General features: G+C 41.6%; 2 protein-coding genes across 4 annotated transcripts in view; both read left to right on the plus strand.

Annotated features, from left to right (window-relative positions):
- The first annotated feature begins 564 nt into the window (after window positions 1-564).
- Window positions 565-14,132, plus strand: LOC124000097 (adapter molecule crk-like). The gene is made up of 3 exons (XM_046306226.1): window positions 565-1,113; window positions 11,443-12,059; window positions 12,819-14,132. The coding sequence occupies exons 1-3, from the start codon at window positions 894-896 to the stop codon at window positions 12,951-12,953; spliced, it is 972 nt and encodes a 323-aa protein (XP_046162182.1). The 5' UTR covers window positions 565-893; the 3' UTR covers window positions 12,954-14,132.
- A 7,114-nt stretch (window positions 14,133-21,246) lies between these two features.
- LOC123998749 (14-3-3 protein epsilon) overlaps window positions 21,247-24,040 on the plus strand; it is a 32,756-nt gene continuing 29,962 nt past the window's right edge. Inside the window, exon 1 of one of the 3 annotated variants that reach the window (XM_046303871.1) lies at window positions 21,247-21,478. Coding sequence is in view for 1 of the 3 variants with exons in the window: in XM_046303870.1 (XP_046159826.1) it covers window positions 21,415-21,478 (64 nt within the window). In the remaining 2 variants the exon portion in view is untranslated. The remainder of the gene's footprint in view (window positions 21,479-24,040) is intronic. The other 2 variants (XM_046303870.1, XM_046303869.1) reach the window with 2 other exon arrangements.

A 24,040-nucleotide genomic window follows, 5' to 3' on the forward strand; every position in this document is an offset into this window, starting at 1 on the left:
GGAAACCACATGTTTGACTCTGTTCCATTTATTCCATTCCAAAAACATCTGAAACCGTAACTCTTCAAAGAATACCTTAAATAATCCCATAGCATGAACTAACACTAGCACTTGAGTCGTTTCCCCCCTAGCACTGACTTTGCTGATAAGTACTTTTTGAGGAAAAATGTACTTACTATGACTGAGATATGTGTTTGTCCAACCTAGCAAACTTAAGATGAATGACTTATTAACTGTAAGTCGCTCTGCATAAGACCGCCTGCTAAATGACAAAAATGTCAAATGTAAATACAGTTAAGTGGCATTTGAGTGACATCTAGTGTCAAATTGTTGAAGCTGCATAGACTTTACTTATATTCATCAAGAACAAAATTCTGCAGTCCTGGCTAAATAACCAGGTAGTCTAATATTTAACAACCAACCAGATGAGTTGAAGTCAGAGGTGTACTTTTGATAATTGATTAATCAATATTATTTCTCGACCTTCTCAAAATGGATGGATGTGATGCCCATCATGACATGCTCCATCATGACTAGCTTACACCTCATTACATCCGGTGGATGAGGTCAATCTTTCCCCAAAGATCCGCCATTTCAGCCTCTGAGTTTTATATTGCAAATTACTTAAGAAATTTATTTTAAAACGCCTTGACAAATAAATTATAGATTTCTCTGGTTGCCACAATTAATTCTTAATTAAGGGGTTAACTGTACTGTTTCGTGGGAGTCTGTGAAATGTACATAGATGTAACGGTTTAAAGCGGTATCGATGCCATGTTTTTTTCCCGGAGCGTGTTCCTTAGTGAACCAAAGTTTTTGTATGAGTTGAATCCCGATTGCGAATAGGGAGAGGCAAGGGGAAGGCCTTGGATACTCGGAGTGGATTTGGAGCCATGGCCGGGAATTTTGATGCCGAGGACCGTGCTAGCTGGTACTGGGGAAGGTTGAGCCGACAGGAGGCGGTTTCTCTCTTGCAGGGTCAGAGACATGGCGTGTTCCTAGTCAGAGACTCGATTACCAGTCCCGGGGACTACGTGCTATCCGTCTCAGAAAACTCAAAAGTCTCACATTATATAATTAACAGCATCAGCAACAACCGGCAATCTGGATCAGGTAAGATAGCGAGATAGCCAGCTAACTAACGTTACACCAGACAGACATAGCTAGTTAGCTAAGCTAAACCAAAGACCGAATCTATTTGTTTAAACACTCTGGCTAAGCTATGAAAATCTAGTTAACGTTAGTTAGATGTCTACTGATGTTAGCTAAGGACTGAATATACTGTATTATTATGTTGCAACGGAAGCAACCCTAACGTTACGTCGTTAGCTGTGGTGGTCATGTAGCTAGCGTGTGCTTAGTGAACTACATACAGTATATAATACTGGTGGTGGCTGTTTAAAAAAAAAACTGTAGTAGTGGGTTTTCAAAGGTCTGTTTTAGTTTTGTCAGCTGGAGTTTTAGGTACTTTCTGTTTCGTAAGAACCTAGTAGACGGAGTGAAAGGAGTGGGTTGGGCTGATCCTGGGAATGAATGGACAGGCTGTCACAATTGGAGGATGACTATTCCGAATGGTGTGTGTGGAATGCCTGTGTTCCTGCCCTGTTTTTTAAAATTTTTTTTATTACACAGGCTCAGTTCTTATTTGTTACCTCATTCTGATATCGTAACGACCATCTGCACTGATCTGTGTTTTTGACAGATGGGATGCTGCCAATATCAAAAGTGACTTTACGCAGCAGGTTAGAATAATTAATGTAACATATAAGGATTATGTTTATGGTTAGGGTTAGCTACGTACAAAAAGTCTCCCTGATGCGACTCGAATATGCAACTTTGAAATTAGCGCATCCCATCTCGACATGCGCCTGATATCTCTGATAACTCGCAAACACTGATATGATAAAGCTTTGGCGATATCCAGATTGTTATACCTTAATACCCAACACAAGGGGCGCTATTTTAACACCCCACTGAGCCTTTTTCATCCGAAGGTTAGCAATGCTAACGAGTACATGTACAATCCCATAGAGAATGCTAACTAAATGCCAACGAGGGTATTGAGAACATTTTATACAGTCTCTGACCTAAAGTATTTGCAGGACAGACATCCCAGCTCAAAGTTATACAAGTAACTAAATGCTGCATGCAGAAAACCAATATTAGACAGCAAGTCTCTTGATCCAGGAGGGAATTATCTGCTGTTACCAATAGAAGCTTGATTATGGAAGCTAACCACGTAATTTAGCTATACTAAACCAAAATATTAACGCAACAATTTCAATGATTTTACCGAAGTACAGTTCATATAAGGAAATCAGTCAATTTAAATAAATTTATTAGGGCCTAATCTATGACACATGACTGAGCATGGGCGCAGCCATTAGGAAGCCAGGCCCATCCAATCAGAATGAGTTTTTCCCCACAAAAGGGCTTTATTACAGACAGAAATACTTCTCAGTTCCATCAGCTGTGCAGGTGGCTGGTCTCACACGATCCCATAGGTGAAGAAGCTTGAAGTGGAGTTCCTGGGCTGGCATGGTTACATGTGTTCTGCGGTTGTGAGGCAGGTTGGACGTACTGCCAAGTTCTCTAAAACGACGGAGGCGACTTATGGTAGATAAATGAACATAAAATTATCTGGCAACAGCTCTGGTGGACATTCCTGCAGTCAGCATGTCAATTGCATGTGCCCTCAACTTGAGACATCTGTGGCATTGTGTTGTGCTGCACATTTTAGTGGCCTTTTGTCCCCAGCACAAGGTGCACCTATGTAATGTATAATGCTGTATAATAGAGGTCGACCGATTAATCAGAATGGCTGATTAATTAGGGCCAATTTCAAGTTTTCATAACAATCGGTAATCAACATTTTTGGACACCGATCATGGCCGATTACATTGCACTCCACGGGGAGACTGCGTGGCAGTCTGACTACCTGTTATGCGAGTGCAGCAAGGAGCCAAGGTAAGGTGCTAGCTAGCATTAAACGTATCTTATAAAAAACAATCATTTTTAACATAATCACTAGTTAACTACACATGGTTGATGATAATACTAGCTTGTCCTGCTTTGCATATAATTGATGCGGTGCCTGTTAATTTATCATTGAATCACAGCCTACTTCTCCAAACGGGTGATGATATAACAAGCGCATTTGCGAAAAAAGTCGTTGCACCAATGTGTACCTAACCATAAACATCAAGGCCTTTCTTTAAAATCAATACACAAGTATATATTTTTAAACCTGCATATTTAGTTAATATTGCCTGCTAACATGATTTTCTTTTAACTAGGGAAATTGTCAATTCTCTTGCGTTCTGTGCAACAGAGTCAGGGTATATGCAAGGGTATATGCAGCAGATTGGGCCGCCTGGCACGTTGCGAACTGTTAAGACTATTTCTTCCTAACAAAGACAGCTAACTTCGCCAAACAGGGTCTGATTTAACAAAAGCGCATTTGCGGAAAAAAAGCATAATCGTTGCACGAATGTACCTAACCATAAACATCAATGCCTTTCTTAAAATCAATACATAGAGGTATGTATTTTTAAACCTGCATATTTAGTTAAAAGACATGTTAGCATGCAATATGGGGAAGGAGCGTAACCTAGTTGTTAGAGTGCTGGACTAGTAAACGGAAGGTTGCAAGATCAAATCCCCGAGCTGACAAGGTACAAATCTGTCGTTCTGCCCCTGAACAAGGCAGGGTGTCATTGAAAATAATAATTTGTTCTTAACTGACTTGCCTAGTTGAATAACGGTAAAATAAAAATATAAAACTAGGGAAATTGTGTCACTTCTCTTGCGTTCATTGCACGCAGAGCCAGGGAATATGCAACAGTTTGGGCCGCCTGGCTCGTTGCAAACTAATTTGCCAGAATTTTACGTCATTATGACATAACATTGAAGGTCCTGCAATGTAACAGGAATATTTAGACTTATGGATGCCACCCATTAGATAAAATACAGAACGGTTTCTGTATTTCACTGAAATAATATTTTATTTTATTTTTAATATATAATAGATAATAATAATATATGCCATTTAGCAGACGCTTTTATCCAAAGCGACTTACAGTCATGTGTGCATACATTCTACGTATGGGTGGTCCCGGGGATCGAACCCACTACCCTGGCGTTACAAGCGCCATGCTCTACCAACTGAGCTACAGAAGGACCACATAATTTTTGAAATTATAGTTTCCGGGTTTGACCATATTAATGACCTAAGGCTTGTATTTCTGTGTGTTATGTTATAATTAAGTCTAAGATTTGATAGAGCAGTCTGACTGAGCATGGTAGGCAGCAGCAGGCTCATAAGCATTCATTCAAACAGCACTTTTGTGCGTTTGCCAGCAGCTCTTCGCAATGCTTCAAGCATTGCACTGTTTATGACTTCAAGCCTATCAACTCCTGAGATTAGGCTGGTGTAACCGATGTGAAATGGCTAGCTAGTTAGCGGGGTGCGCGCTAATACCGTTTCAAACGTCACTCGCTCTGAGACTTGGAGAAGTTGTTCCCCTTGCTCTGTGGAGCGATGGGTAACGATGCATCGAGGGTGGCTGTTGTCGATGTGTTCCTGGTTCAAGCCCAGGTAGGGGCGAGGAGAGCGGGACGGAAGCTATACTGTTACACTGGCAATATTAAAGTGCCTACAAGAACATCAAAGGTTTATAAAATACAAATGGTGTAGAGAGAAATAGTCCTATAATTCCTATAATAACGACAACCTAAGATGTCTAAACTGAGACTATTGAAGACTAATGTTAAAAGGAACCACCAGGTTTCATATGTTCTGAGCAAGGAAATTAAACGTTAGCTTTTTTACATGACACATATTGGAGGAGGAAGGCAATAAATAGGCCATAGTAGCGAAGTAATGACAATTTAGCAGATTAACACTGGAGTGATAAATGAACAGATGATGTGCAAGTAGAGATACTGGTGTGCAAAAGAGCAGAAAATAGCAGCGCGCGTGCTACGGGAGGGAGCTGTTATCGTGACCAGTGAGCTGAGATAAGTCAGAGCTTTACCTAGCATAGACTTATAGATGACCTGGAGCCATTGGGTCTGGCGACGAATATGTAGCGAGGCCCAGTTGACTAGAGCATACAGGTCGCAGTTGTGGGTGGTTTAAGGGGCTTTGATAACAAAACAGATGGCACTGTGATAGACTGCATCCAATTTGCTGAGTAGAGTATTGGAAGCTATTTTGTAGATGTCGAGGATCGGTAGGATAGTCAGTTTTACTAGGGTAAGTTTGGCGGCGTGAGTGAAGGATGCTTTGTTGCGAAATAAAAAGCTGATTCTAGATTTAATTTTGGATTGGAGATGTTTAATATGAGTCTGGAAGGAGAGTTTAACCAGACACCTAGGTATTTGTAGTTGTCCACATATTCTACGTCAGAACCGTTCAGGGTAGTTATGCTAGTCGGGCGGACGGGTGCGGGCAGTGAACGGTTGAAAAGCATGCATTTGGTTTTACTAGCGTTTTAAGAGCAGTTGGAGGCCACGGAAGGAGTGTTGTATGGCATCAAAGCTCGTTTGCAGGTTAGTTAACACCGTGTCCAAAGAAGGGTCAGATGTATGCAGAGTGGTGTCATCTGCGTCGAGGTGGATCAGGGAATCACCCGCAGCAAGAGCGAAATCATTGATTTATACAGAGAAAAGAGTGGACCCGAGAATTGAACCCAGTGGTACCCCCATAGAGACTGCCAGAGGTCCGGACAACAGGCCCTCCGATTTAACACCCTGGACTCTGTCTGCGAAGTAGTTGGTGAACCAGGCGAGGCAGTCATTTGAGAAACCAAGCCTATTGAGTCTGAATATGGTGATTGACAGAGTAGAAAGCCTTGGCCAGGTCGATGAAGACTGCTGCACAGTACTGTCTTTTATCAATGGCGGTTATGATATCGTTTAGTACCTTGAGCGTGGCTGAGGTGCACCTGTGACGAGCTCGGAAACCATAGAGCACATATGTCAGAGTCAAGGCCCGCGGGCCACATCCGGCCCGCGAGAAGGTTTTTTACGGCCCCTGGGATGATCTTGATTTATTATTAGAACCGGCCCGCAGACCGCAGCAAGCCGGCAGCCCGCAGATCTTTTACACGCACCAATACTACATTTCCCACAATGCAACGGCGACGCACCGAGCAGTAGGCTGCTTCATTTCAATATTTATTGGCACAGCAGTTGTCAGCATCACAGTAAAATTAACTTTCAGATACCCATCAAAAATGGCAAAACGGAAGGTGGACACTGAGAACCGGGGGTTTCAAACAAGGTGGGAGTCGGAGTATTTGTTCACGGAGGTAGCTGGAAAACCTGTGTGTCTTCTGTGTGGAGAAAGTGTGGCGGTACTGAAAGAGTATAATCTGAGACGACATTATGAAACGAAACACGCGGACAAAAACAAGAATATGGACATGGAACAAAGGCTACAAAAGGCAGAGGAATTAAAACGAGGCCTCAAATCTCGACAGGCTCTGTTCAAAAAAGCCAAATCACAAGGCCAGGCTGCTGTCAAGGCCAGTTTTATTTTGGCAGAAGAGATCGCTAAATCAGCCCGGCCATTTACGGAGGGGGATTTCATCAAAAACTGCATGATTAAAGTTTGTGACGAAGTTTGCCCAGAAAAAAGGCAACTCTTTTTAAATGTGAGTCTGAGCAGAAACACCATTGCCGAGAGAGTAGACCAGTTGTCCATCAATCTAAAAGAGCAGCTTGTGAAAAAGGAAAAGATTTCATTGCATATTCCTTGGCTGTGGATGAGAGCACCGACATTTCTGACATTGCCCAGTTGTCAATTTTAATCCGCGGAGTGGACTCCAGCCTAAGCGTGACAGAGGAGTTTTTGGCTTTACGTCCTATGCATGGCACAACTACGGGGCATGATTTGTATGAAGAGGTGTCAAGATGTGTAAATGAGATGGAGCTGCCTTGGGAAAAACTCGTGGGTTTGACAACCGACGGAGCACCTGCGATGTGTGGACACAGGAGCGGACTGGTGCAGAAGATACGGGAAAAGATGCAAGAGGAAAACGCGACAGGTGAGCTGACAGCTTATCATTGTATCATACACCAGGAAGCGTTGTGCGGTAAAGCCTTGAAAATGGAGCATGTAATGAGCATCATCACGCGCACAGTTAACTTTATCAGAGCCAAAGGTTTGAATCACCGCCAGTTCAAGGCATTTCTGACGGAGTTAGAAACGGAGCATGGTGATTTGCCTTATCACACAGAGGTGCGATGGCTAAGCCAGGGAAAGGTGCTTCAAAGATGTTTCGAGCTTCGTGAGGAGATTTGTCTGTTCTTGGACAGCAAAGGGAAAGACACAACACAACTCCGAGACGAAATGTTTCTGTGTGAAATGGCTTTTCTGTGTGACATTACGAGTCATCTGAATGCAATGAACTTGCAGCTGCAGGGTCGGGATCGTGTCATCTCTGATATGTACAGTACAGTGAAGGCATTTAAAACCAAACTGACTCTGTGGGAGACGCAGATGCGGAAAGAAAATTTGAGCCACTTTCCCAGCTGCCAGACCATGAAAGAGAAGCTCTCTACCAGTGCGTTCCCGAGCGCACAGTTGGCTGATAAAATAGGTATGCTTGCCGCTGACTTTCGACGCCGATTTGCTGACTTTGAAGCACAAAAAGCAGGTTGGAACTGCTCGGTAACCCATTTGCTGTTGACGTGGAAAGCTCACCACCAAACCTCCAAATGGAGTTGATTGACCTCCAATGCAATGATGCACTGAGGGCAAAATATGCGGCAGTGGGTGCTGCGGAGTTCGCCCGTTTCCTCCCGACACAATGCCCCAGCTGCGCATCCAGGCTGCTCAAACGTTGTCTATGTTTGGCAGCACATACCTGTGTGAACAACTGTTTTCTTTGATGAACTTGAACAAAACATCACAGAGAAGTCGACTTACTGCTGAACACCTCCACTCAATTCTGAGGATTTCCTCAGCTCAGAGCCTTACCCCGAACATTGATGAACTTGTGGAAAAGATGGGACACCACCAAGTATCACCCTCAACCTCAAACAAGTGAACATTACTGTGCAATCACATATTTAGAGTTTTTACTCAGTTCAAGTTTAAAAGTTAAAGTTTAATATTTGTTTTCACTGCATGTTACTTCTCCTTAAACAAAGTGTTGTTTTTGATTAATAGATTTTTGCACTTTATTTTATTGTATTTCAATCCAATTATATTTTAAAAATATTTCAGTTGAGTGGATGATAGAAAATTGCTATTATTGTTTTTTTCTTTGAAGTAAATTTAGCCCACTTTTGCTAAAATAGAAAATATAGGCTACTGATGGTGCCTTGAATACCGGTTTCTTTCATTTAATGTTCATGTTATGGGGATTTTTATATAAAGGAAATTTGTCTTTTGTGTCTGTTGAAAATTAAAGATTACTGACAGAGCCATAAGAAAATATTGCTTTATTTATCTGATCATATTGGAATATATTTGTTAGGTTTTCAGTAGGTTCAATTAGGTTCACTAGACTATATGCGTCATTTAAAAAATTTTCAATGAACATTCGAACAGTCCGGCCCTCGGCTTGTAGCTACATTTTTTATTTGGCCCTCCGTCCATTTGACTTTGACACCCCTGCCATAGAGAGTGGTACTCAGTAATGTGTTGTATTGGATTTGCCCTAAACATAACTCTGTATTCAGGACAAAAAGTTTTTTGCTTTGCCACTTTTATTGCAGTATTACTTTAGTGCCTTGTTGCAAACAGGATGCATGTTTTGGGATATTCTTGTTCTGAACAGCCTTCCTTTTCACTTTGACAGTGACAAAAGGCTGTAACACAACAACATGTGGAAAAAGTCAGTTGTAAATACTTTCTGAAGGTGCTGTAGCTAACCACTGTAGTGAAATTCCAGCTAATAGCACAGTTCATGTTTTAATGATAATGCAGTTTATGTTCTGCCGTGACTAGTTCACTGCTCAATCTGCAATGTTATGGCACTGGCTAAATGTTACAGTAGCGAGGCACAGTACCAGCTGTCAGATACATGTGATTACTGAGAACAGTCCCATAACTTTAGTGCCATAGAACTTAATCGGCAAGCTTGCAAATGAGCTACCACAATGGTCATTCAAACAAGCTAGAAGTAAGCTTCTAACTGGAGGAAGTTTGCACAGCTCGTCGAGCATGGTTTGCCGTAGTAGCCAGCCCAGTGTATCCTAGTGGAGTGATTTAGGAACTAGTGGAAGCGGATGAGCAAAATCACGTTTTTCAGAGATTAGTTCCACGATTTGTAATACAGATGGCAACTGCGTATCACGTTAAAATGACGCCACCTCTTGGAAGACAATGGTGTGACGATTAGCTATGCTTTGAAATTTAATCAAACTATTGAATGAGTAGGCCTGTGTCTTCTTAGACCGAGACACTGTGGGTGGCATTGAAATGTATTATGACGACGACCCCCTTGAACAGATTTGTTTTTCTTAATAAACTTGCAAAAAATTTGTGACTGGGAGCGTATGCATGCTGTATGTGAAGACATGGGAGACTTAAATACTAACTATTTCAGCTAACTCCTTGACTTGAGACACATTTTTTGTTAAGGCTCCATTGTCAGAATCTTTTTTTAGCTGTGAGGCTCTTCCAGGTGTCGTGTCTTTGGCTATGTCGGATTAAGTGATATGACATGCTGTTCTGTAAAATAATTTCTCCGTAATTAATATTACCTTATTGAGCTAATCATGTAAATGTAATTTATTTATATTTTACCTTTATTTAACTAGGCAGGTCAGTTAAGAACATATTCTTATTTTCAATGACTGCCTAGGAACAGTGGGTTAACTGTCTTATTCAAGGGCAGAACGACAGATTTGTACCTTGTCAGCTTATGGATTTGAACTTGCAACCTTTCGGACCTAGTAACCTTTCGGTTACTAGTCCAACGCTCTAACCACTAGGCTACACTACCGGCCAATAAACTCTTAAAGACCTGGTAATATTTTACATCAATAGCAGTCAATATTAATTGTCATCTTAATTCAGTCTCATCTGCACGAACCCTGCCTAACAAGTTGAACCAGCAATACAAAATTGGCTTTAATTATTTATTTACTAAATACCTAACTAATCACAAGGAAAACGTCCCTAGCGGGCGGAACAGATATGACCGCTTGTTACACAAAAGAAAAGGGCTGGGTCTGAGTGAAAGAGCGGGAAGACTGAGGAACAAAGGGCGAAGCTGTGCTATCATAAATATAGTATCTTATGCATTCTAAATTACCGCCCATTTGGAAAAGAAAAATGCAATAAATATTTACTCTGAGCTGCACTTCGGTAGGTTGATGGTAGATGGAAGGCTGTGTTGCCCAACCGAGTCCTTTGTTCTTTTGAAGAATGTCTCTGCTGGTAAATTGAATACGTTGTAGTAACGTCGTTGGGTGAGAGACGGGATACTCTCTGTTCCTTCCTAATGCTCGTTTGCAGCGGCTGTTGCTAACTCAACAGCTAGGAGGTATCACTTCTGTAGTGAATAAGAGTTCAAAGTTCATACCATTCACAACCAAAGCTCACGCTGATGTTGGCTTCGTTCTGTAGTTATTATCTGAACCATTCTAACATCGGACCGTTGTCCTCATGTCATTGGAACAGCAGGTTATATTGTCGTCAAGGGCTTATATAGGAAGGGAGAGGAGGGCGTGTTTGAAAAGTTATATAGCCCATGTCCCTTCACAGGGGTGGGCCACTGATTGAGCAGAGCCCTATCTTATGAAAACCCAAATCTCACATTTTAGAAGCTAAAATCACATTTCATCCCATCACGAATAATTTCATATTCAAACATTTTAAATTGAACAACAATTCCATGTGAATCCGATAACTCTGTGTAGACTTTCCACTGTAAAGTTTGTCATCTTATCATTGATGAGAATGTATCAGATGACAACCGAACTGACATCATATTCATTAAGTACCACCGCATATGTTCAATTGGTCTGATTACCAGAATATAGTAAATCCCCCCCCACCCACCTTCTGATGTTCCCATAATCTCTATGTTAACCAAGGGTTTTGAAAATGTAACATCAGTAGGGTACAGAGAGGAAAAAGGGGGGAAGAGGCATTTATGACTGTCATAAACCTACCCCCAGGCCAACGTCATGACACAGGAGAGTGGTTTTCTCCAGAATAGGGTAGGCAACAGCAGGAGCCTAGGTCACCTCAGCTTGGGATAACTCTATAAAAGCATGAGACCTAAGCCAACATCAGCTTTTACATAAACAATTTCAACAAAATTAATTGCATCAATGTCAGACCTTCATTTAGTACAACACTGCCATTGAGGCAGAAGGGAAAATCACCCATTGGTCCACCATGCGTTGTTAGATCAGCCGGGGTAATGGCATGACATAACAAACTGCTCCATCCTTTCCCCCTGCCTCGCCCGCCAGGTCTGGCCCCCCCACGGTTCCGCATCGGGGATCAGGAGTTTGACGCCCTACCCGCCCTGCTGGAGTTCTACAAGATCCACTACCTGGACACCACCACTCTGATCGAGCCCATCAGCAAGGCCAAGCATGCAGGCTTCGTGAGCTGTGCCGCCGCTGCATCAGGCAGCGCCCTACAGGAGGCAGAGTTTGTTCGCGCCCTCTTCGACTTCCCTGGCAACGACGAGGAGGACCTGCCCTTCCGCAAGGGCGACGTGCTGCGCGTGCTGGAGAAGCCTGAGGAGCAGTGGTGGAACGCGGCCAACCAAGAGGGCCGTGTCGGCATGATTCCCGTGCCCTACGTGGAGAAGTACCGGCCTGCCTCGCCCAACTCCTTGGTGGCTCCGGCGGCAGGGAGGCCTGGCGGGGCAGGAGGAGTAGGCGGAGTACCGGCAGGTGTTGGAGCCAGCACTGCCGACGGAGCAGCTCCCCAGCTGCCCCCACCTCTGGGGGAGCCGGGCCAGTATGCCCAGCCTGTGGGCAATACACCCCTGCCCAACCTGCAGAATGGGCCTGTCTACGCCCGTGCCATTCAGAAGAGGGTGCCCAACGCCTACGACAAAACGGCCCTCGCCTTGGAGGTATTGGTTCGCCCCCTTTCTTCGCCTTCCTCTGTCCCCCTGTTCTCCACCTGTCTATGGCACTCTCCCTCTTTTCTGACTCATGTCATGTGACTATACATACGCACGTGCAAATACACACAATAACATACATAATGGGTTCATGCATAGTTTTCCCTTGATTTTTGTTGTATTTGAGTCGTACAGTACAAATGGCAATTCCTGAGCAAAGGTTGCCTCACAGTTCATGTCTTGCAGCTCATGTGTCCAATCTCACGGTTGGTAAAGAGCGTTCCTGTGAAGAAACCCACCCACTGGTATACTGTATGTCATGAAAGGAACATGGTCTAAGTCCCAAATGGCACCCGATTCCCTATGAAGTGCAATGCTTTTGGTTAAAGGTTCTGCACTACGTAAGGAATAGGCCAGGGTGCCATTTGGGATGCACACATGAATTTGCACTGCAGAAAGTGAAGCAGCATGGAGATTATAGATGGGGCATGGGTGTAGTGTGTAACACAGGCTTAGTAGGACTGTGCTGCTTTGTATCTTATTAATTCACTTACAGCATTTGGGTCAATCCCATCCCTGAGTGTATTTGAAGTGGAAACTGACCTGGGTTAGAGATTATAGTTGATTGATTAGGCTACTTTAAAGGACTAATTATGGAACACCATTGAGCCCGATAAGGGCTTTTTAAGAGCCACACATTACAGACCCCTGAAGGTCTTGTTTCTTTCCAATCTATCTCTATATTCTTACCTGTGTGTGTTTCTGCAGGTCGGAGACATGGTAAAAGTGACCAAGATCAACGTGAACGGCCAGTGGGAGGGCGAGTGCAAGGGCAAGCATGGCCACTTTCCCTTCACGCACGTCCGGCTTCTGGACCACCAACACCCTGAGGATGAGAGCTGAGAGAGACACTTAGTCTCACTCCTCACTTCACAAAATCCCTCTGTGATTGTTTCTCACAAATGATAGAAAGAGCACACAGGATTTACGGACTACAGTGGTCAGGAGTTGCAACTCAGCAGCTGTTGTTGCCAATGGAGCTGGAGTACACTCTCCTCCCTTCACATACACACAGAATAGAGTTTACACTTCCACCCCAGTATTGAAGTCCTGATACACGACACACAGCAGCGTTTATGACCCCTCTCCCATGTTATCCATGAAATCCTCCTCTACACACATACATACACACGCACACAATTCAGATACTTGTGTATATGTGGCTTCTCTCACAGACTCATGGATCACCCTTTTGTAGTAACGGACTGTGAACTTGGCAGTGAGAAGAGTAGCCACCCTGACTCTTAATTTTGACTCCCTCTTGTGGAGACAGGTGCTCACTGCGACTGAAACCGACCATTGCTGCACTTCACAGACAGCAGGAGTTACCACAGCACACTCCACTACTCACCACAGGGGCTCTAACCCAGCCCCTCTCTGCTACAAACCTCACACTACAAACCCCCAAGCCCTCTTTTTGTACTGAAATGAAAAATATGATAGAATTATGACAGGTACAGCAACTGCCAAAAGAAAGGAAACACTTGAGTAAATGATGGATACAAAGTATATTGAAAGCAGGTGCTTTCACACAGGTGCGGTTCCTCAGCAATTCCTAAGCAATTAACATCCCAACATGCTTAGGGTCATGTATAAAATGCTGGGCAGGCCCGGTTGCCCATTGTTTTGGCTAACATGGCTATGCCCCCATAGGATGACAGTGCCCCCATCCACAGGGCATTAATGGTCACTTAATGGTTCGATGAGCATGAAAACGATGTAAACCATATGATGTGGCCATCTGTCACCAGATCTCAACCCAATTGTACACTTATGTGAGATTCTGGAGTGGCGCTTGAGACCACCAACAAAACACCAAATGATGGAATTTCTCATGGAATGGTGTCACATCCTTCCAATAGAGTTCCATCCAGAAACGTGTATAATCTATGGCAAGGCACATTGAGGCTGTTCTGGCTCACTCGTGGCACAACGCCCTATTAAGACACTATTGACGTTTCCTTTTTTTGGGCAGTTATATATAGTACCAGTCAAAAGTTTGGACACACCTACTCATTCAAGAGTTTCTTTATTTGTACTATTTTCTACATTGTAGAATAATAATGAGACATCAAAACTATGAAATAACACATGGAATCATGTAGTAACCAAAAATGTGTTAAACAAATAAAATATATTTTATATTTGTGATTCTTCAAAGTAGCCACCCTTTGCCTTGATGACAGCTTATACACTATTGGCATTCTCTCAACCAGAGTCACCTGGGATGCTTTTCCAACAGTCTTGAAGGAGTTCCCACGTTGGCTGCTTTTCCTTCACTCTGCAGTTCAACTCATCCCAAACCATCTCAATTGGGTTGAGGTTGGGTGATTGTGGAGGCTAAGTTATCTGATGCAGCACTCCATCACTCTCCCTATTGGTCAAATTGCCCGTACACAGTCTGGAGATGTGTTGGGTCATTGTCCTGTTGAAAAACAAATGATAGTCCCACAAAGTGTAAACCAGATGGGATGGCGTATCGCTGCAGAATGCTGTGGTAGCCATGCTGGTTAAGTGTACCTTGAATCCTAAATAAATCACAAGACAGTGTCACCAGCAAAGCACCCCCACACCATCACAGCTCCTTCTCCATGCTTCACGGTGGGAACCACACATGCAGAGATCATCTGTTCACCTACTCTGCGTCTCACAAAGACAGCGTTTTTGCGACTGCTTTTAAACTTTCTATGTTCTTGAAATTTTCCGGATTGACTGACCTTCATGTCTTAAATTAATGATGGACTGTAGTTTCTCTTTGCTTATTTGAGCTGTTCTTGCCATAATATGGACTTGGTCTTTTACCAAATAGGGCTATCTTCTGTATACCAACCCTACCTTGTCACAACACAACTGGCTCAAACGCATTAAGAAGGAAATAATTTCCACAAATTAACTTTTAATAAGGCACACCTGTTAATTGAAATGCATTCCAGGTGACTACCTCATGAAGCTGGTTGAGAGAATGCCAAGAGTGCAAAGCTATCATCAAGGCAAAGGGTGGCTACTTTGAAGAATCTTGAATATAAAATATATTTTAATTTGTTTACCACTGTTTTGGTTACTACATGATTGGTTACTATGTTATTTTATAGTTTTGATGTCTAGACTATTATTCTACAATGTAGAAAATAGTAAAAATAAAAACCCTTGAATGAGTAGGTGTCAACTTCTGACTGGTACTGTATATATATCATTACATGCTAAATATTATGTTAAATGTTTTGTTTTTTCGTTGCCCTGTGTGAACAAACCCTCCCGCTTTGTGTGGTCACTGTTATGCGTCTATCTGAAACACTATGATGACTGTCTGGGGAGGAAGTGGAGACATTCCTTAGGACTGTCAGGTATCGGGCCTTCGTCCAGTCCGCCTCATTGTTTTGAGAAATGGTCATATAAGGAGGGTATACAGTGGCCAGACAATGACAGAAAATTTTTAATATACCAACACAGCCCTCTCTCCTCTTTGATTTGCCAAGTCCCCTCTCCCATCCTGTCAGTCTCCTCCACCTGTCTCATTCATTTGTTACATGGTCTGATCCATTTCCTCTCGGACCTCCCCTATGCTAAAGACACTAGAGGCACCTACAGATTACAGTTATGTTTTCGTGTACATAAAGGCCTTTTGGCAGATGGAATCTGTTAATGTCACATTTGAAATGATGCAGACTTAGTTCCCAGCACTGTGATGCATAAGTTCACATTGTCACACTCGACAGAAAGCCGCAGCCTTAATCCTTTGGTGTCTCCCCTAGTTTCCCTCCCACGTGGCCGTAGCAAACACAGTAAATATTACAAACACGTTTTTAAGTTGACTGAATTCATTGTTTCTGTCAGCTACGTTTCAACTGGGAGCTCTAAGTTAGGTCTGGGTTGTATTCAGTAGGGCACCATGTTGAAAGTGGTTTAAAAAGTTATGCAACAGAAAACGATATTGAATGTTTCTTATCGGACAAGTTTGGGTAGTACCTCCCCGTTTCAAAACCTTTCCTCCCGACTGAACATGACCACGTTAATTTCCCTAGTGTCTCCCTTTAGTGCCAATCTATCATCCTCTCACCCAGTACCTACCCTCTGGGCACAGTTATGACACATCCAGGCACTGACGTGCCAGATACACCGCAGTATGCTAAACGTCCTCATCAGATGATTACACTACATTGCTAAAGGACTGTGTGGGTGAAAGGCACATCGATCATAGTAACATGGGTAGGTATATTGACCAATCGTAGGCACATGTGAGTGTTTTAGGCCAATCATCATCATTTGGGGAGGGTCTGTTTATTTTGTCCTTTCTACCTCGTCTGAATTGTTTTAATTGATGTTAATTGTCTTTCCGAAATAGGAAAATAACATGACCTGAAGTGCAAGGCGCAGTTCATCTGTATTTTTGTGGAAATGTTGGTAGATTTTATTTCCTTATTTTTTGGGGCTGTTTTTTTTGCCAACCGAACAATTATAGTCCAAACACTCCTTACTCCCTCAACTATACCCTGTGGTATTATTGTGTAAATGTGCATAGTTGCTCAACTTTCCCAAGAGTGTAAGAACCTACGTTCCTTCCAAGTCCATGTCTATGAAGCTGCAAGACTTTTTAATAACCCTAGGAGTGAGAATATTAATTACAAGCCCTGTGTAGATGTTTTCTATGTTAAAGTTTACAAAGACACTACCGTTTGCTCTATTGAAGGCAGCACTGAGGGCAATCTGCATAACTTGTGTTGGCTGCAGAATCATTGCATTTACGAGACCATGAACAGTTAAAATGTGTCTGTAAAAGTTTGAATGGTTTTATGCTCTGTATGTGATATAAACAGAGTTCAGTGACAGGAGGAGTAGTAAGGCAAGAGGATGATTGAACTATGAAACACTACAGAAAGCACCAGGGTGGTGTTCCCTAGGGTACAAAGTAGCAAAATGTTTTGCGAAGGGGGTAAGACAAATAGTTCTTACTGGTCAAGTTCAGGTAGTAGGCTACCTCCCAGTTTCACTGTTTTGTTTTCTCCCTACTGAATCAGACCACAACCAGACTCGTGTTGCTTGGGTTAAATAATATTTCTATATGTTTTAATGAATTAGAAATTATGCAATCTGTATTTAGCAATGACAGAGAGAGATTTACACAAATAAATGAATGACAAACTCAAACTGAAAATATGATATTAAACTGCCTGACCGAGTTCTCCTATTTCATAACTTTGAATTATTTGTTTAAGTCAAAACTGCAGATTGGGAAGGGTGCTGTGGACATGAATCTGGCACCTCTCATTTTCCCTTTCTAGTTTTCTTGAAAGGAAACAAATAAGTGATGTGCTTTCTGTTGGTCTTTGGCTTTTTAATGTTGTCCTCTGGTATGGCACTGATGGGTATGTATTTTACCATTATGTTCATAGTGTAAGAAGTTGTTGTACTTTGTTTGGTTAACATTGCTCAAATGTTCTCGAACATTTCCCACCAACACCATTCTGCAATGTGTTGCCAGTTGAGCCAGGTCATGTTGTGTCTGTTGTACTTGCATGTTGCATCCAGTGACATCCGTCTGTCATCCAACCATCTCAGGCTTGCCTTGAAGAGACTGTCTCCATTTCATAGAGAGCCATGATCATATACCGTTTTGTCTAGTGGAGTATAGGCCAGTCAGGTGAAGCAACTTTCGCCCTTGGACCAACGAATACTTGGATTTTAATGAGTGATTTTAAAATGGTGTCCTTTCACAAACATTTTTCAACGTTGAATCCCTTTTCTGCACCTTATCTCTTATATTGCCTCTGTTACTGATGATTGTTTTTTTATGCCTCATCATCATTCATGCCAAACTGTTTTCATTCTCCTGTATTTTTGTAGGTAATTCCACGGAAACTGAATTATGCTGAGACTCTGGTTTAAAAAAATAAATGTTATGCCAAACAAAAAATATTTTATTTTTAAGTTTAATAACAAACCATACAACTATGCACAATGACTAATTTGAACAATTTAAACAGTAAATTACAAACAAACAAAAAAAACATTTACTGGAAAAAACTATCTGCACAGTTCTTCCTGTAAATATTTTTTTTTGTAAAAATGTATAAGTAGTCATTGTGCATAGAGTTTGTATGGTTAAACTTTGAAATTAACTTTTGTTTGGTATACATTTTTTAAAGTGAAATCTCAGCGTAATTCCATTACATGACATTTCCCTATCACAATTTTCCTTTTGTGCCATCCCTTTTCTTTTGAAGAGGACAGGAGTGGGTGAAAATATAAATAATTGATTTTAAGACTTTCCATTGTGATATAACACTATTATTTGAAGTTCACATTTGACCTTTTATTTTCTGTAGCATGTAATGTGTTAATATCCTTAATAAATAAAAACCTATTACAATTGTGTCAATTTGCTGTCTTAATTTGTGTTTGTCTCCATCCAACGCCTGATAGGACTGTGAAGAGGCACAGACACATGCATACACACACACACAATAACATACGCACTATACATACACATGGATTTAGTACTGTAGATATGTGGTAGTGGTGGAGTAGGGGCCTGAGGGAACACAGTGTGTTGTGAATGTATTGTAATGTTTCTAAAATTGTATAAACTGCCTTAATTTAGCTGGACCCTAGGAAAGAGTGCAGCAGCTAATGGGGATCCATAATAAATAAAAAAAATACAGGCATTCTTAAATTTTGGGCATTTTTTTTGTCACTTATAGGCTATGTCTCTGCTGACTGTCACACATCGAAAGTGAAGTGATACAATACACACTGAATGCTAGCTAGCCCTTGATCATGACTGTTCCATGGCATTACATTACACATAAGAGTCGTTGGACGAAGGCGTCTTCTGCAAGGGGAGTTTTAATTAAGATTCGGCGTCCCATCAACAGGACAGTTGTAAAATCATGCAAGATCGCAGATTTTAGAGAACCAACAAATGGCGGTACATATAAGTGTCTTATATCGGCTAAAAGTTTATATTCCCAGAGATAACATGAAGTGTCGTTTTGTTAGATAAAATAATGTTTCATATCCTAAAGTGGTCCATATAGCATGCACGATCGTTTTGTATTTCCACTCGTTCAATTTGCAAAAAAAAGGAATCTGAAAATCTCACCCTAAACGTTGTTTCAACGAGTCAAATCACGTTTGAATCTATTCCTCAGAGATCCTAGAAGGTAACAAGACTTCACGATTTCATTAGGCGTGTAGTATATCCTATAGGACACCATATTTGGTCAGAGAGCGACAACCTTCATGGCACGCCGATGACGCGGTCAGCCATCACTTGAACGACTGTATCTTTGTCAAATAAGCACCAATTGGGGTCAAACAAAGCTAGCTAGATAGCCAATGAGCTGGGCTTTACGGGAGTATCCAGAAACCATGTACATGTCAAATAATGTAGCTACTAACCTTGTATGACAGCATGCCTTTTCATTTTGGACAAAATTATAAGGATATTCAGAGTTATGAAGTTATGAAAACTGGTTGTTTTGCTAATGTTGAACTTATAATATGGCTACTAATACTTGGAAAGTATAGAGTATACAGATTTGACGATATACTTTCAGAAAAATGAAAAATGAAAAATGAATACCAATGTCTCCTTCACGATTTGCCCAAATGTACCTGGGGACTTCACACCAAAAGTCTTGTAGTTCAGTCATACTTTAAGTTATCCATCTGAAACTTTGCATATACACCGCCATCTTGTGGACACTATCGGAATTACAACCAAAGTGATGGCTAGAACTATGAGCTTTCTTTTGCATTTCAGAGATGGTGGTAGAAAAAGACTGGTTGTTTTTTTATTTATATTTTATTCTACCAGATCTATTGTTATATTCTCCTACATTCAATTCACATTTCCACAAACTTGATGGTGCCAAGAATATGGTGCCAAGAATGGTGCCAAGAATATGCATATCCTTGCTTCAGGCAGTTAGATTTGGGTATGTCATTTAGACAAATTTCTTTTTTAAAGGGGGCTATCCTTAAGAAGTTTTAAGATCCCAGACGCTCGGTCTGAACATTACCATGCATCGCTTGCTGTATAGTTTTGGAAGCACAAGGATATCATATCAGTGAGATACAATTTTTTATACACAGCTTGATGAGGTTAGTGTTCCCACACCGCCATATCTACATGTTTACAGCGCTTGTTTACGGAAAACAGACAAGGAGGCAACCACCTGTGCTAATTAGTTATCTAGCAAGCTCCCCCGAACACCTTTGTGTAAGTGCAACTCGGGGAAGTGTATTTTTGTCAGATGGAGGCACCCATAGTTGTATGGATCTGTGCAAAACTGCTACAGTAAGTGTATCTTTTTTATTTTAAGGATTCTCGCTGATGAAAGACATGTTGCGAAAGGTGATTATTGACTTTTCTAAACGTTAAATACAGCGTCGGGATTGTAGTTCACATGAGGCAGTCGTGGGAGAAGTCATGGCTGAGAACTAGGGGAAAAGCAGAATGCCACCTAGAGTTTGAAAGCTAACAATGCATACAGCCGACCTGAGATTATGACAGACTGATTGACTACCCGTGGCTCACATGGCTGCTGAGAAGAGGTTAAAATCACTTATATTTTTTTATTTAACTAGGCAAGTCAGTTAAGAACAAATTCTTAGTTACAATAACGGCCAAACCCAGACGACGCTGGACCAATTGTGCACTGCCCTATTGGACTCCCAATCACAGTCAGTTGTGATACAGCCTGCAATCGAATCAGGGTGTCTTCAGTGAAGCTTCAAGCACTGAGATGTAGTGTTTTAGACCGCTGCGCAACTCCGGAGTCACAGTATTATAATAACATTATTGACTCCAGCAATGAGTTGTGAACCAGAACCATATACTAAAATATAAATATGTGGCCCTAATGTGTGAACCACCATTATTATATGCACACTACTTTATGGAGTCTGGTCAGTGGATTATATTTAACTGAATCTTTTTATTACTGACCTGTGTTTCACATTGTATTTCCATCGATTTTTGGTTGACATACACATTGTATTTCAATAGATTTTTGGTTGACATATAATCACACCATAAATACATGAGATGAAATGGGTTAGTGGCCAATAGCTTGAACCGGAGTGTGTGAGAAAGAAAAGTGAAGAGCGGGGATGTGGTGTTGTCGTGGATTGCGTCAATTTCCCGGATTGAGTTCGGACGCCATCTTTAAACCAGTGCTACCGGTAGTTAGATAGTGGGGACGCTGAGCTACTGCTCCACCAGGAACCGCAGTCTGAGACAGACCCACGGTCGAGCCTCTCCTTCAGGTCGCACATCATCGACAGCCCGACCTCGAACACCATGACAGATCGAGAACACTTAGTATACCAGGCCAAACTCGCCGAACAAGCCGAGCGATACGATGGTAAGGGCTAAGATTTACTGTCAATGCGGAGTATGTCCCTCATTCGCTTGTCTCCCTCTCTAGCGGGGGGCTTCGAGGAGCGGATGAGGTGGTTTGAAGATGGAATCGTTAACTCGCTAGTAAGAGATCGTAGTAGAGACAAAATAGCGTTGAAGATAGGGTTTTCTAACTAGTTAGTCATTTAACGTTAGTGGTTTGATTGAACAAAGGTATCAAGCGATACACATGTGTATTACTGGGTTTTCGGCTATTCAGTGATTTTATGGGTATGGGTGATATTCAGCCCATGCTATCTTGAAAGCGTTGGTTGTTTCTGCTGGTGGTCCTGTTCCGACTTCGTTGTTGGTTCTCAATGGATGTACAAACGTTAACGTAGAGCGATGAGAGCATGACAGCTAAAATCTGTGGTAAAATGGCGGTTAACAATGGTTGCCAAATTGCAATAGCTACCGTGTCATGGTGAATGGTTAAGGTTACCGAACCATTTGTTCACAAAAATAATTTGGTTATTTGATGAACTAGCTAGCTATTTTGACAGTAATGCCATTACACTAGAAATAGCGGCTTCGTAGCCTAGTTAGCTAACGTTAGTCTTGAAGCTACTTTGCTAGCGACTGCAGTTTTGCCAACTATTTTTCAAGGAAAGTACAAGTTACTTGAGTTTGAGGTTTAACGGCACCCAGAAATGTTGTAGTACTGCCACCAACTAGACTGGAATAGAACCCTCTTATACTTTGCTTGAAAAGGGTACGGTATTTGTTTCCCCTATATAAACCTACACTGATTAAAACCCCACCACCCTACTCTACTATTTAAACTTATCTAGTCCTACCTCGGGCTTAAAGGATACAACACCAATACTCAACATACCCGGTAACTCTAATGACGTCAAATCATACACCCAAATACTTCTCTGCATCTCCCACCACAACCTCTATTTTTTGCGATTTGTGTTCCATCCCTGCAGTACTGTTGATAACCATTGTTATCCATTGTTAACAATATATCCAGGGTTGCCAGGTCAAGTAAACATTTCTAGCACTATGACTATTCAAAACCTGCACCAAAGGCTTGAAAACTAGCCCAATTTGTCCCCACAGCAAGTAAAGAGTTGCCATATCTAAACCATTTTCCATAAGTTATCGAGCCAATTAAGATATCATTGTAACTTGTAACAACGTTAGAAGCAAAATGGAGTTTTCCTCAAAATAATTATTGCAAGCTATGCCATGGTGTAATAAAGGAATTTTAATATGTGACATGAGAACTGATGTCGCCCTTATTTAACTTGCTAGATCATTTTCCATCAATGGATGTGGATTTAACTCGCTTGACTGCTATGATTAAGTAATACGGCACACTGGCGTTTGGTATATGGCCAATATACCACAGTGGCCAATGGCCAATAACCACGACGCAATGCGTGGATACAGCCGTTAGGTGTGGGTATATTAGCCATATACCACAAACCCCCGGGGTGCCTTATTGCTATTATAAACCGGTTACCATGGATTTCAGCCAATCAGCATTTGGGGCTCGAACCAGGTTAAAAATGTTGCTTTTATGCATTTGCATAACAATACATAAACCCGACAGGAGAGTTTGAGTGATGAATGTTGAGCAAGAAACACTTTATTTCTTTATTTTTTTAACCTTTTATTTTACTAGGAAAGTCAGTTAATTAAGAACAAATTCTTATTTTCAATGACTGCCTAGGAACAGTGGGTTAACTGCCTGTTCAGGGGCAGAACAACATATTAGTACTGTGTCAGCTCGGGGATTTGAACTTGAAACCTTTCGGTTGTGAGATTGACTTGTCATTTCAATAGGCATAGGCTTCAGACTCAAATCTGGGTTTATGATTCTAATCAAATGTTGCCGTAGTTTGCTTCGATAAAGGCAGGTAGCCTATAGCCCCTGATATGTTCTACATCTCATTTCAGACGGTCTACAGTAGCCAAGACAAGATATAGGCAATATGTAAACTGAGCAATTCAGCAGCTTGCTTAGTTCAAATTCACAGACAAATTTGTTCAACATGAATAGCGAGGCAATTTCACAATAAGACGTTCTTGTTTCCCCAATAGCCTGCTGGAATAGGCTATTGAGGATGGGGTCATGATTTCAATCACTGAATGAAATATTAATGTCTTAATGAACTGAATATGCTTGTCAACAATAGCCAGTTTATTTTTTACATTTGTTTTATCTGTAGCCTAATCTGACTACTTTTACCGTCAATCTAATGCGTTCATAATAACACAAGGCTACAGTAAATTGAAGTTACAGGCAAAATGATTTGCAATCATATCCAGTGATATTGTAATTTCAACATTTATTGTATCAAATGGTAGCCTACATATACATTAATTGGCTATTTGATGGCCAACAAAGGCAAATGTATAATTCTCCACACACACACTGCCTGTCAGCTTAATTTAGGACTTTTCCCCCATAAAAAGAACCATGCGTGGGTGTTCCGTAGCTTCCATTTAAAAGTTCTACTCGTGCAGCCCCCGAGACCCAAGAACTGAGCATGCATAAAGCACTCTGTTTGATACC

The sequence above is a fragment of the Oncorhynchus gorbuscha genome, linkage group LG16, assembly GCF_021184085.1.
Source record: "Oncorhynchus gorbuscha isolate QuinsamMale2020 ecotype Even-year linkage group LG16, OgorEven_v1.0, whole genome shotgun sequence".
NCBI classification, from domain to species: Eukaryota; Metazoa; Chordata; class Actinopteri; order Salmoniformes; family Salmonidae; genus Oncorhynchus; species Oncorhynchus gorbuscha.